Source organism: Xiphophorus hellerii, chromosome 11, assembly GCF_003331165.1.
Source record: "Xiphophorus hellerii strain 12219 chromosome 11, Xiphophorus_hellerii-4.1, whole genome shotgun sequence".
Classification (NCBI taxonomy): domain Eukaryota; kingdom Metazoa; phylum Chordata; class Actinopteri; order Cyprinodontiformes; family Poeciliidae; genus Xiphophorus; species Xiphophorus hellerii.
The window spans coordinates 20,294,067-20,308,700 of record NC_045682.1 but is presented as its reverse complement, the minus strand read 5'-3'; the positions used below and the strand labels follow the sequence as shown (position 1 = coordinate 20,308,700).

At 43.2% G+C, this 14,634-nt stretch overlaps 1 protein-coding gene across 1 annotated transcript; it reads left to right on the top strand.

Annotated features, from left to right (window-relative positions):
• The first annotated feature begins 497 nt into the window (after nucleotides 1-497).
• On the top strand, nucleotides 498-12,549 carry ripk4 (receptor-interacting serine-threonine kinase 4). Its single transcript, XM_032576074.1, has 8 exons — nucleotides 498-805; nucleotides 4,777-5,068; nucleotides 5,631-5,779; nucleotides 7,061-7,110; nucleotides 7,793-7,951; nucleotides 8,103-8,221; nucleotides 10,210-10,450; nucleotides 10,543-12,549. Exons 1-8 carry the CDS (start codon nucleotides 618-620, stop codon nucleotides 11,850-11,852), a joined length of 2,508 nt encoding a protein of 835 aa, XP_032431965.1. The 5' UTR covers nucleotides 498-617; the 3' UTR covers nucleotides 11,853-12,549.
• Nucleotides 12,550-14,634: the final 2,085 nt, after the last annotated feature.

The window sequence follows — 14,634 nt, the reverse complement described above, 5'->3', positions numbered from 1 at the left end:
AACATGCCACAAGGTGTGAATACAAAACCATACCTGAAGTAAAGAAAAGTGTTTTAAAAGGCTTGACTGTGAATCTAAAACATGAATTCCAGGGTGTCCTTTTAAAAAAGTGGATTCCTTCGTGCTTTTCAGTTTTTTCAGGTAATTTAATTTACATGTAGGGACAACAAAATTTGCAGTAGCGCACATTTTTGAGCCACTGTCTGTATCCCACTGTGACATTTACCTTGGCGTCAGGTGAGTGATTGGGTTTGGTGGGACAAGGTGTACTTTCTAATATGACCCAGTGTTTTTTGTTTGTTGTTCCAGGGCGAAAAAACCAAGACCTTCAGGGTGTCTTTAAAACAATCGGCAGTGCTACCGAGGTGCCTTGCTGGCTGTCACTTTTCCTTTGTGAACCTTTCCATGTTTCAACATCCAGATGATGTCACAGCAGCTAGCCCAGCCCCCATACCTGGGAAGTGGGAGGAGTCGTGCCGGGCAGTAGACTGGGGCAAAAAACAAGGAAGAGCTCACAGGCTGTTCAGGTTAGTGTTTGTGTGTGTGCTGCTACACTTTCTATCTTGGAGACGAAGGAATACAGGAATTATCCTCCCCCGGTTGGTGGGTCCCTCGACATGGATATGGACGTCCCGGACTCACCTCACGAGGACATGGGGCTGCTAAAGACGTTTGACTCCTCTGAGTTTGGCAACTGGGAGAAGATAGGCTCAGGTGGATTTGGGCAGGTATACAAAGTGCGGCATGTGAAGTGGAAAACATGGCTGGCCATCAAGTGTCCTCCCTGCCTTCATCTGGATGAAAAGTGAGTAATAAAAACCCCATCTTGGCTTGGGCTTGAAGGAAGTCAGCTTTCCTCCAGCAGAGCTGAGGTGTGTCTTATTTCTGTTCTTGTCCGTCAAAGAGCCGCATTCACAGACCTGACCCACGGCTCTCACCTCTCACCTACTGTTTTACATTCAGAACTGATAGAGGCGGGTGACTCATCGACTTATAGTCTGGGCGCAGAGTGCCTGGAACAGGGTATTTCAACACAGATGAGTTGTGTGGAGTCACGACATCCTCATGTATTCACAGGACAAGCACTACCTCCACGCGACTCCAGGTCATTCAAAGCTACAACCCCGAGCTCCCAAATGTTTCCTGCCTCCAGTCAGAGATGTTATCACGCTCTGACCCCGGGGAGCGGCCCATTAAAGTCGATGTGTGGGAGTAGCAGAGGGGTCTTCTTTCCTACAGGCACTCCTGGAGATTGCGCAAACATCTAGACTAGTCCAACATTTGCACATCTGTCACTCCTGAGTTCTTCCGCAGAGGGAAGAAAAAGGCAGTTGAGGCCTTTTCCACTTTTTTTTCTCTTCCAGGTGTTTGTGCCATGCTGCTGCAAGTTCAGGTTCCTGCAAGTCCTTATTAGAGGTTGTTCCGTCACAGAGCCTGTGAGCAGAAGCTTCTTTTGCTACTAGTTTTGTTACTAGTTGCGCTTTAAACCACAAGATCCCTTCCATTAACCCTCCTGGACATTTTTTGTTGACATAGATTACATAACATAATATTTGTATATTTTTTAATAACTCTTACTTTATAGTAATTTGTTTTATTCCTATTTGCTCTTTTAAACTAAAAAGAGAAATTTATGTCCTTTCTAAGATTTTTGTGCCATTTTTTAAAATTCAAAATACTTTTTTTTTAAGGAAAAAATCCGGAAATTTATGGAATTTGATTTCTGTATATCTGGATAAGTGGAGAGTAAGGAAATAAGAGTATGGAAAAATATCAATTATTCTGCACTCTATTCAATCACTTGTTCCTTCCTTGATTTTTTTTCATTGCTTCCTTCCTTCCCTTTTTCCTTTTGTCCTTGTTTCATCCCTTCTTTTCTTTCCCTCCTTGTCTTCCTTGTTATTTAATATAATATTATTTTTATTTATTTATTTATTTCGAACAGACAAGAGTAAAATCAAGGAAGAAGAAAAAGGAAATAAATTAATATTTAACATTAATATTTTATATACTAATGCGAATTTAAATGACTGAGAACTGGAACGCTGAGTCGAGAAACGTACGGACTGTTTATAATAATTTGTAGTCCGCCTGGTGAAGACATTTCACCATGTAGTGGAAATTGGAAATGAGTGAATGTTTATTGTGATTAGAATTTTAAGTGTTCATTGTAAATCTATCAGGAAATCCGTTTTGGACAACTTTTTGTTGTACTTGCACAAAAAAAAAAACTGATCAGAATCTCACCTCCTCAGAAAAATCCATTTGGCATGTAAGACACTTTTTATGGAGGAAGTTTTTTAAGAAATGAAATGAATTGCAGGGGAAAAAAATGGCATTGAAGAGATTAAAACTCAGAAAATGTGTTAATATTTATGTCAGTGTCAACCGTGAAAACCGTGGGAAAGAGATAACTAACAGAAAATGAAGAGATGAATATGATTTTTTTTATATAAGAGACACTCTGCTGGCTCTTTAAACCCCAACCTGTTGTGTTTAATAATGGTGGTGAAATCAACCGGTTGAGGTTGACGGATGTCACGAAAATATTCGGAAACTTTTGACTGTCAGCTCCCTTCACATTCATGTTGCTTCTCGTCTACCTGAAGCCAAAGATGTTGCCTCCTCCATCAACATCTGCTAAGGTACATAAACAGTCATCTGTCTTCAGCCTGCGCACTGACCCACACATAACATCCAGGAGCAGGTACTGAAAGCCACCTTTGTCTGGCTGCTTCGCTGGCTGCCACTGTGTGGCACAGACAATATAAGAAGTGGCGGAACCGGTCTATCCAGGCCTCCCTCTGTTAAAGCAGGGACATTGTTTGATCCGGATGAGCTACTTGAATTAGATGAAGCATTAACCAAATAAGCTCTTACCTGGTTTTCCATCTAATGCTAGATTTTGGTCCCCCTCCACCCTCCTTCCAGGAAGGGTGAAATTCGGTTTCCTGTATTTTTGCACTTGTCTCTGATTTAATTTTGTTCACGTTTGAGAAGCAGGATTCCCAGTTCGGCTCGCCACATTTCGCCTTTTAAAGCTCATGCTTGTGAGTGGGATTTATGCTACTTTGATCCGTCCTCTTTAGCAGGCTAACGGCCTGCCCCTGAGATAAGTGAACCGAGGTCCTGCACGACCTGCACAGTTGTGTTTGAGATATTTCACTTTCAGCAGGGTCAGTGAGCTGATAAAGCTGCAGAGCGTGAGCTGTGTTCAGCCCCCTCTGGACTATGTGAAAACTGGAATGTTCTCTAGGCTTTGAAAGGGCTATTGTGAGATTTAAAGAGTGCTGTTCACTTTAATTTAGGATAAATAAGTGAAGTACAGATATCCATAAAAGTGCTCCTTGACATTTAGCTTATTTTAGAACCAAGTAATGATGTGTGCAGAAATTCAGGTTGTAACGAAAGCAGGTTAATGTTTAATAACAGGGAACGTTGGATAAAAAGTGTTCAACTAGAAATGAGGAACAAAACCAGGATGACTTGCAGAAATTTCACCTGCAGTTTGATTGCACTTTACTGTGCAGACTTTCCAACAATGTGTTCCTCTGTTCCCATTTTGTGTGGAGTCCCACAGGGCGCTGTGTTAGGCCCCCTTTGTTTAGCTTTTTATTAGTTCCTGCCTGGCCCTGCGCTGAGGAAACGTGTTGTGTTGCACTTTGAAACAGCAGTCCACGTGTCCATCATAACACAGTGAGATTACTCTAAATCACTTTATATTAGGGGTTAGTGGATTATCTATTGCTCTTCTACAGATGGATAAAACATGTGCTGTGAGTCCGTTAAGTAGCATAATGTGAGCACATTTGTCTTGTATTTGCTGCACTTCCTGACACTCCCATACATTTTAGAACTTATCTTAACGTTTCTTTGTTGTCGCCTACCTTGTCTTGCCCTGTCCTTTCTTTCTGAGTTGCTGCTCAATAATACACCCTTCTGTTGTCTTAAGTCACCTGATCAACTGCTCCTCATTGCTTAGAAGGGTCGGCGTCTCTGCAGCTCCTTTGTACTTTTAGACAGGCCACTTCTGTTCCGATTTCTTCAAATTGGCATTTGATAAATAGCCCTGATTTCCTTCATTTTAGGACACTTTTCAATCAGACAATATTTACATGTGAAACCAGCCTTATCCACTAATCTCTTTTACCACTGCTTCTGTCTGACAGACCCGCTCATTAGGTCACTGTTGCCAACTTAACAATATTGTTTGCAACTTTTCAGACAAAAAAAAATCAGGTATCGTCAAAAATCGGAATCGGCAAGGCGGACTTTTTAAAGATCGGTGATCGCCCAGAAAACTGCAATCAGTGCACCAATACCTTTGATGGTACTTGAAATGCTAATGTAGCTTTTTTTTGGTTGTTTTTAAGTATTTCATTTTATGGCAGGTCTTATCTGTTTTTCTGCAGTGTAATAATTGTATTACACTGCAGGGGTATGAAGGGGGCCTAACACAGCGCCCTGTGGGACTCCACACAAAACGGGAATAGAGGAACACATTGTTGGAAAGTTGGAAAGAAAACTGCAATCAGTGCACCGATACCTTTGATGGTACTTGAGATGCTAATGTAGCTTTTTTGGTTGTTTTTAAGTATTTCATTTTATGGCAGGTCTTATCTGTTTTTCTGCAGTGTAATAATTGTATTGGCTATTACCCCTAGTCTTTTTATAGTAGCTTAAAACTGTTTTTATACATCAAACTGACGGAGTGATACTGGAAGATCTGGCGTAATTGTTTTGCAATCTAAAAGTCAACTCTTTTCCTTAACTAAGGGATCGCTCTGAGCTCCTCGAGGAGGCGAAGAAGATGGAGGCGGCCAAGTTCAGGTACATCCTGCCGGTGTACGGGATCTGCAACGACCCTCAGGGCCTGGTCATGGAGTACATGGAGACTGGCTCTCTGGAGAACCTGCTGGCCAACGAGCCACTGCCCTGGGAGCTTCGCTTCCGCATCATCCACGAGACGGCAGTGGGCATGAACTTCCTACACTGCATGAACCCGCCGCTTCTCCACCTGGACCTGAAACCCGCCAACATCCTGCTGGATGGCCACTACCACGTCAAGGTACGGAGCGCTGCTTTGCAAACAGTCAGAGGTGGAGAAACATTTCTTTCCTCATTTCTCGTGTTTTGGCACCAAAAGCAAAGGAATGGTTTTGTGAAAATATTGCTGAAGATTCAAATAAAACACGAAAAGGTCTCCCCTCACCTGACAGGTGTTTCTGAGACTTTTCTCTGCAACCTCTAGGCAGTTCAGCCGTGCCTCTTGTAAAATGGGTGGGAACCGTCATTTCTAGAGTTTAATACCTGGATGTAAACACCTCAGCCGGGCCTGTCCCAACAGGATTAATTTAGCTCCCATTAAATCTCCCTCTCTGAGTGTGTGTGTGCGTGTGCGTGCGTGTGCTGGGGCGTGCACTCCTCTGCACAAATATACAGGGCCTCTCCTCTCCGGCAGGTTGGGACATGGCCGTGTTGCCCTCATCATACCATTCAGCGCACATAATAAAAGCTTAGCAGCCTGTCACACTCGACGGGCAAAGTTAGTTAGTCATCGTGGCGGTGGCATTTCACGAGAAATCCGATGCCGGCGATGCGATTCAACTCAGGCTCTGATCTCCTTTCAGATATCTGATTTTGGCCTGGCCCGGTGGAATGGCCTGGCCCAGACTGATGACATCAGCAGAGAGGGCTTCTGTGGCACCATAGCCTACCTGCCCCCAGAAAGAATCATAGAGAAGGACAGAGTCTCAGACACGAAGCACGATGTCTACAGGTTGGTTTCCTCAGCACTTGACACATAGTTTGTTGATTGTAAATGCAGTTGTTCCTGTTCAGATTTCTCATCCAGTACTGTTGTTGATCAAGTGTGGTAGATTCATTTAGAGCCATAAATCAGGCAGTAATTCAAACTAATTTGTAATTTCCTTCTATACTTAATTGCCAGGGCCGGATTTAAAAAGATTTTGGCCCCTGGGCTGGAATTCATTTTGGTGCCCTATCCACTAGAGAAAAAATAGTTTGCTAATGAAAATTACAGCGTGTTAATAGGTAAAACTATATATAATTAGGCAGGAACTGTTGACACCAATTGATGATGGTGAGTTTAATATGTCTCCTGGCCAGTAGCTCCATGTTGTTCCCCCCAAAAAATGAGTATTATGTAGTCATAAAATCCCAAAATATTAGTACTACTCACCTGATATGAGCTTACCACTCCATGCAAAGTATAATGTCTGCAAAACAGGCTTTTATTAAATTACAAAAATAAAATATGTGCACCCCACCCCAATACATCAGAGCTCTGGGCTACTGCCCCTTTAAGCCCTTTCTAAAGTCTGGCCCAGTTACTAGCATACAACAAAACATCATCAGACAGCATTCCTCAGCTATCTAATATGCAGGTTCATCACATATGTACACACTTTGTGAATCTTCCCCAACCTCTTAAGTGGTGTTTATTTCATTAGGCTGCCAATGGCCGTTCGTTTTCCTTCAACTCAATTTTGCATCAGTATGCTTGGATACAGCACTCTGAATACCTGACCTCGTTAGCGATGTTTTCCTGTTTACCCTCCTATTGGAAGGTGACAGTGGCCAAAGCCTCAAGGACCAGTAACCTGCATGTTTTAGATACCCTGATTCAACACAGCACAATCAACAGAACGGTTCGTTAGCATGGCTCCGTAGAGCTTGGGGACATGCCGTTTACATCAGCTGTGTTGGAGCAGGGAGACATTTAAACCCAGCAGGACACCGGGTCCTTCAGGACCTGAAATGGACAATGAAATGGACAGTAGTCTTTGCCGTGATTTTGTGAGGCAACACTGAAAGTTTCTGCATCAGAAATATTTTCTGTTTGGTCTTATGGGGCATTCTGAGTAGAAAAAGTAGTAAAAAGAACAAAATGTGCTGCTGGAGAAAGAACATGTGCATTGACATCACTGGAACAGTCACCTTGGACTTCTTTAGCTTTAGATTAAATACCAAGTTATGTACAGTTTAATGTTTTCTAGGAAAATGACGCCTCTTTCTCTATTTTTTTAATCTCTTTCAGCTTCTCCATCGTGATCTGGGGCATTCTCACACAGAAGAAACCCTACCAGGGTAAGGCTTGCAGCACAACACAAGCAATAACGGTTTTTGTGAAGAAAAACAAATGAGGCGTGCTAGGGAGAAATAATACCACCTATTGCTTTGACAACTTTTCAGCTATTTCCATCTCAATATCAATCCTCCCTTTTATTTTTAAACTTCCAACAAACCTCCAGACCACAGTATTCAAGGCGTGTACCTGAGCGTGTTTACTGTGGAAATTCCACCCCGGGCTGGTGGACTGGGGAAGGTTGGAATTTTTTTTCTTTCATTTTCCCAGGTGTATAGTGTAGCCTTGTTTTTTTTTTGTTTGTTTTTTGTTTTTTTAACAACTGGCACCTACTTTAGGCAGGGTTGGTTCTGCCTATATTGACCCAGACAAAATGAAAAAGTGAGGAATTGCCAGGTTGATTACCGCGCCGCCCCTTTATGGCTACAATAGCTGCTTTAAGCTGTTGCTTCTTCTCTGTGAATCACTTGACTTAGCTGATTCCCACCGCTGGATAGAACTGGGTCAGACCATTTAGGCTGCCGTGGGAAACGAGCACATGGTGTGTGGGCGCTAAGAAAGATGGTGATAACACTGCGCATCACTGGTTGTTCTTGTAGGTAGAGGGACATGGTGTACTTTGATGTAGTTTAGGATGAAATATATCCGACTGGGTAATAATTAAACTGGCATTTCCCTCCTTAGGAGAAAACAACATCCTGCAGATCATGGTGAAAGTGGTTAAAGGAGTTCGTCCAGATCTGGGTTTAGTGCCAAGAAGTCGACCTTCTACCTGTGCCGGTTTCCTGAGCCTCATGCAGCGCTGCTGGGTCAACAGCCCTAATGCCAGACCCACCTTTCAAGGTTAGTGTGGACTTTTTGTTTTATCTTTGCACTAAAGGAAAACATCAGTTAGACAAACTGTCTCATGTTCTAGTATGGGATGCTTTTTCCTTTCTTTTTGATCCAATTCCAACCTGCAAGTGACTTTAGATTCAATACTTTCTTCTCTCAGAAATTACATCTGAAGCTGAGGAACTTTGCTCCAAACCTCAAGATGAGCCCAGGACCCCAAGGTTATCAACGTCATCGGAACCAGAACCCTTGTCCCCTAACCCAGTCGCCAGTGACCAGGTAAGTCATGGCAGAATTACACACACTGATTTTGAGATCAGGTGTTATCTTTATTAAATAATGATTGATTTTGTCCCAATTAATAGCTCAGGCTATTAATTGGGACAAAAAGTTGGATGGAAACGAGGGAAGCTGAGCAACCAATCAGACTTTTCTTGGTCGACACCAACATCCGTTTCTTTTTTTTAAGGTCTAATGTGTCAGCACCGACTTCGTCCAATTACATTTTGTTCTAAGTACTATATTTGCATAAAGTGGAAAAATTGTGCTGCCAGTTTTTGCTAGAAGTTGGTTGATGCTTTTATCAGTCCATCCAGAAATCCCCACATTTTTTCACCATAATGGAATATTGTGTTTATTGTGAATTTTTCACCAAAATGGTCAAAAACCATGAAAGATGTAGCGAGTAACAAGAGTCCAACTATTTAGGTTCTTCAAAGGCATGAAAATGTTTGTGTGTCCAATCTGTCTGCTTGCTGTTGTTTTTCTTATCTTTTTTCTTCTAAATGTAGATTTTGTAAGGGGGTTAATGAGGAGAAAATATTGCAAAATTCCTTCCTTTCTAAAGTCGCAGTACCAAATTAGTGATTTTGACTGCAAAAAGTAACAAAAATCACAGAGGACTGCTTTATAAATGAAAAATGTTTAGAGTTCTTCGCTTTATTGCATTTTATGAATAAAGGGAAAAAAGACTCAAATCTTTGTTATATGTCATCTGCCAATAACAATTAGATAATCAATGGAAAATCACTTGATTTTGACATCTAGCCAAATAATTTCTGCATCGGATCAGAATCCTAAATCACAAATCACATTGTCCCTCTCGTTGAACAATCTAAAACCAACATCAGACCAATAGAACATTTTCTTTAAGCTGTAGTCCTCATTAAGCCACTTGAGTTGTGGCATTCTGTGGATTTGGAAATAAATCAAACACCTTAAGAATTCCTCCATAGATGACAGCACTCCTAATTACTTCACTCTAGATGCTTAGGTTAAACATGTGTCCCGTACAGGTATTTTAACAGCCCACTTTAAAAAAACACAGTAGAAGCATTTGTCTGCTTTTGCGTAATAACCTAGATTATTATCAGGTCTTAGTCAGGATTATCTATGCAGTGTGCACATGGTTTAAAAGACTCCAGCTAGGCTGATTAGAAAAGCATGAAGAGATCCGCCCTACCACATGCAACTTCTCTGCCCTGGCTGTCTGTTAGATTTTATTTGAGGTTGTAAAGTTTAACTCTTGACATTGAAGCTGTTAAAAGGCCTCGCACATAAATACTTCTCAAACTCTCTGACCTGTTATGGGAGCCTCTGGCTACTGAGATCTGTAGATTGCACTTTTCAAACAATTACCCAATCACCGCCTGTGACAGGCTGGAATACTGAGTTTGAAATTATGAACTCGAGCTGAACTCTCTTGTTATCATTAGATGTAGATGTTTAATTATTAAAGATCTGACCGTAACAGTTTAACAGAATGTTTTGAAAAGCCACTGAAGACCTCATTTTTATGCTTGACAGCTTCTTGCTTTTGTTGAATCGGCGCGCTGCTTCGCTTATTAATATGTAACCAAGGAGGTTATCTCTCTCCAGTATATCAGATGAGGTTATGACTTTAAGTCAGACGTTTGGTCCAGAACAAGCATTTTGTCACAGGAGAGGAATGTTGTCCAACCTGTGTGTTGCACTATGGTTTCCGGCCTGTTCAGGTGTTCTATACGTGACTAGAAGCAAACATCCAGCTCCGGCTTGGTGAAAGCCGATGAGCAGCGACGTCCATAAGAACAAAAAGGAAGTTGTTTTAAGTTTCCAGCTGCATTTAAGACGAAAACAGTCACAGGTTTTCCATTGAGATGCCATTGAAAGTGAAATATGAAACCGAGTCCCAGCGGCATGTTGGAGTGTCGATGTAATGGCATGTGTAGAATGTCAAGGAACTGTTTGTCCAAAGGTTGGACGCTAACCGAAGGATTTTTCCACAGAGTAACGCCAGCAAACCGGTGCGTCCAAAGTCGGCCATGCTGCCGGAAAAAGACTACAGCCTGTCAGAGCTGCTGAACCAGGTGGATTCTGGGATCTCAAGGAGCTTCGATCGAGTGAAGGAGGACAGTATCCACAGCAAGGAGAACACCTGTAAGAGACTCTCGGGCATCTCCTCCGCAGATTCAGCCTTCTCATCCCAAGACTCCATCACCCTGTCCTTTGAAAAGGAAACCACATTTGGTAAGAGATAATTAAAGACCTACAGGTGGAGGTGTAGCCCAAATGAGTAATCAGTCTTCTAACGTCTGTTTTGGTCTTTTCATACTGTCCAGATTCCGCTGAAGTCCAGAAGCGGAAGCTATGTGACGCCATCAGGACCAAAGACACCGCTAAGCTAATGAAAATCCTCCAGCCTCAGGATGTTGACCTTCCTCTTGAAGGAGGAGACAGCCTCCTCCACTTTGCCATCACTTTAGGTAACGAGGAGGCCGTCAAGTTCCTCCTTCTGAATGATGCCAATCCAAATCTGCCGAACGTCCGCGGTTCCACGCCTCTCCATCTGGCCACAGAAAGGCACCAGAAGCTACTGGCCGAACTTCTGCTCGGTCGGCGCAGGACTAATGTGAACGCCAAAGACGAGGACCAGTACACGCCCTTGCACTGGGCGGCCCAGAATGGAGATGAGGCTATGACGCGACTGCTGCTGGACCGCGGGGCGACCATCAATGAGACTGATGGCCAAGGACGCACACCGGCCCATGTGGCGTGCCAACACGGCCAGGAAAACGTGATCCGGGTGCTGCTGAGCCGCAACGCCGATGTTCAGGTCAAGGGCAAGAACAACTGGACGGCGCTTCATTTCGCTGCCTGGCAGGGGCACCTGGGCATCGTCAAGCTGCTGGTCAAGCAGGCCGGCGTGAACGTGGACAGCCAGACAACAGACGGCCGTACGCCGCTGCATCTCGCATCCCAAAGGGGGCAATACAGAGTAGCGCGGATCCTGATCGAACTGGGGGCGGACGTCCGCGTAACGTCATCTGAGCAAAACACGGCGCTACACGTGGCAGCAGAAACGGGCCACACCAGTACCTCCCGCCTGCTCATCAAACACCAGGCAGACGTAAACATCCAAAACGCCCAAGGACTCACACCGCTCCACCTAGCGTCTCAGCAGGGGCACCTGGCCACGGTCAAGATGCTGATTGCAGAGGGGGCTGACCCCTACTTGTCTGACCGCGCTCAGCGCATCCCCTGCCACTTGGCAGCAGAGAACGGACACAGTGAAGTTCTCAAAGAGCTGATCCTTCACTGTCCAGATGGCGGTGGCCTGTCGGACCAGCAGGGACTCAGCCCACTGCACCTAGCAGTGCAGGGTGGACACTCGAACGTCATTACCATGCTGCTGCCGCCGCAGGTCTGCCAGGACTTAACAGAGAGCGCAGTCCAACCAGTGGCTGAGGAACCCCCTGCAGCGGAGGTCAAGCAGCTCCAAAGGAAGATTGTTATTCTCAAATTGACGGAGCACAAGGACAAAGACTGCCCACAGTCCCCCAGCCCACAGTCCCCCAGCCCACAGTCCCCCAGCCCACAGTCCCCCGGCCCACAGTCCCCCAGCCCACAGTGTGCCTCTGCACCATGCTAACAGGAACAAACGCACTGTGGACTTTGTACAGAACTGTCTTCCGTACTTACCAGCTGCCTCACACATTGGCGGGGCATTTGTATTGTTTTTGAAACTCTTAGACCAGTGTAGATATCTCCTATTTGTGATAAAAGCTCAATGTAGTGCGTGCACTGTAAATAGAATGTATAAACCTTTTTGTTTGACTGTTTTGGGGGAAGCTAACGTGTTAAATCCGTGGAATACCTTCTTTGCTGACTTTTTGAGTGCCTGCACTGCTCAAAGAGCTGATCCTTCACTGTCCAGAAGGATCAGCTACTGATTAGTCACTGCTGCCTGTAGATAACAATAACATCAACTGTACTTGCACTTCACTGACGAGGCATTGATCTGGAAGCTGTTAAAATTGGAATATGATTTTTATTGACTTTGTGGAAAGCTGCACAGCCACCTCAGGTAGCAATGTTACCATTGTTACCTCCAATGGTAACAATGGTAACATTGACACTGTTCTGCAACTCGCTGTTTGAAGACAACATTAGGAATCTTGAACTATTAAAATTGGGATATGTTCTTTGTTGACATTGCGAACCGCTGCAATCTGTAGGTAAGGATTATGGAACGCTGGCTGTACTACACCTGATTGTTCAGATATATGTTTTGGAGCTCAGTCTGTAAAGACCAAGGATGTGATGTATTAAAAGCCTTTGAACCTTTTCCAATGAACTCTGTTTTAATTTTTGATAATCATTAAACATGGGAATGAGTAAGATATTGGATTTTTTAGGATTGCGGAATGGAAGATGCGCCAATCAGTCGCCCCGACAGTGGAATCAGACACTTGATTGGTCAAATCCTGAAAATTAGGTATATTTTTTTCTTTCTGATTCTGATGTATTTTCGTTCTTTTTCTATTGTATTCAAGCTACAAACTCTGTAAAAGAACCTCCAGTATATTAAGTGTGTCACAAAACAGAATCAGCCAGTCAGACATAGTAGCCAAGAAAAGCCTGAAATTGTTTAATGTTTTTTCCACAAACTATTGTTACATACATAATCTTTAGCTTGTTTCTTCCCTTTTTCTTAATATTACTGGTTCTTAAGAAAAAATGTAGGAAAAGCCAGCCCCTCATGTCACTGCAGGCTCGGAGGAGAAAGTCTTTCGTTTCAGAGTCAATTTGCCACTGCTCCGCCTACACGTGTGTGCAGGACCTTTAAGCCTTGATCTTGACGAGAGTTGGCATGTCTGCATCTGCAGCCTCACCTGCAGTGTTATTATTATTATCTTTCTGCTTGTGCTCAGGAGCATGCTCAGGTTGGCACAGACCATGGGAACTGCCCCTGAGGGGGATCTCAGGCTGTAAGATAATGGATGATTGAGAAGGGGCGCTGATGTACGACCTGCAATTCCACCCTGTTGGCTAATTCCTCAGACCACTTTAACTTTTCATCATTCTTAAACCAACACACCAGCCCCCACCACCACCACCACCACCGCCGCCTGACGCCTCAAGGGCTCAGCTTTTTTCAAAGTCCGTACGGGTGGCAGATGCTGGAGATTGGGGCTGTTTTCTTACCTCGTGTTTGCTAAGGGCACAGAAGATGTGTGTAATTTAACGCCTCCGCTGTGCGTACAATAGACTCTGTCTGTTCTGCCTGTTGCCTGGTGACGCGTCTCATCTTCCATTAGGGAAGAAGAATGTGAACTTGTTGGCCAATCTCAGTTCTCATCTCATATCAAGGCCATTGCCATGCTAGTAAACCTGCTAAAGGAATTCATGCAATCAACTCCACATTTTGTCATTACTATGGCTTACAAATAAAATCTAAATTATTGCAGCGTGCATTAATATTCCTCCTCCTATGCGCTAATCTATGGAAAACCATCCACACAAAAATGCATCTATATGTGCATGTATATAAGTATCTACAAGAAAAAGAAAACAAAAAAAATATATCTTTTTAGACAAATCTAACTACAGTACAAGAAAAAGTAATAAAAAATATATATTTCTGCTTTTATTTTTAATTGTCAGTTTTGGTCCTTCATACTGTCTCACCTATTGAGGTTACGGTACTCACTATTTTGAGTTGGTTTGTCAGATAAATTCCCAAAAAAAAAAATCATTTTGTTATTATACTGATGATGAAAACTGTGGAAAACTTTAACTTCATAGATGTTACCCCTTTTCCCATTCCATCGCAGGGCAACATGGAGTCTTGTAATCATTTTATAGTCTTTGACACCTCAACCTTTTCTGGAGTTGAGGTGAACAGTGAAGCTATTTAGTGCCACATGATTGTATGAAAAGTGTTCTGCAAAAAACTTGTGTTCTAAAAAAAAAAAGTTTCTCTTTCTCGTTCTTGGATTGTGTTTAAAAATTGGATTTTTGAAACTCCACGCATCGAAAAATGAAACGTCCTGTATTAATTCCTGGAAACAGTAAAACTAAAGGCCTTAATGAGTTTTTGTTTCAGGACATACATACATATTTGTGTTGATCGGTCGTTCAGCTACTGTCACATCTGTTCTAGCCCTGAATAAAGACTTCCTCGTTTGTCACGTTTCTGTTGTTGAAAGAATCCTCCTTCGGGGCAAACACTCCAATGTAGTGTTACTGGACACTCGTAGTCATGGAAGAAACATGCTGTCCAAGCTGTCACAAAGCCATGCCATTCATATCTTGTGGTGTAAGGACCACAAAGAACCTGTTCTGTCGAGATTTCATCTGGGAAACAAAAACAAAAACAAAAACCTTAAGTAAAGGATTTTAAAGATGGATGGGATCCAAAGGATGAAGTT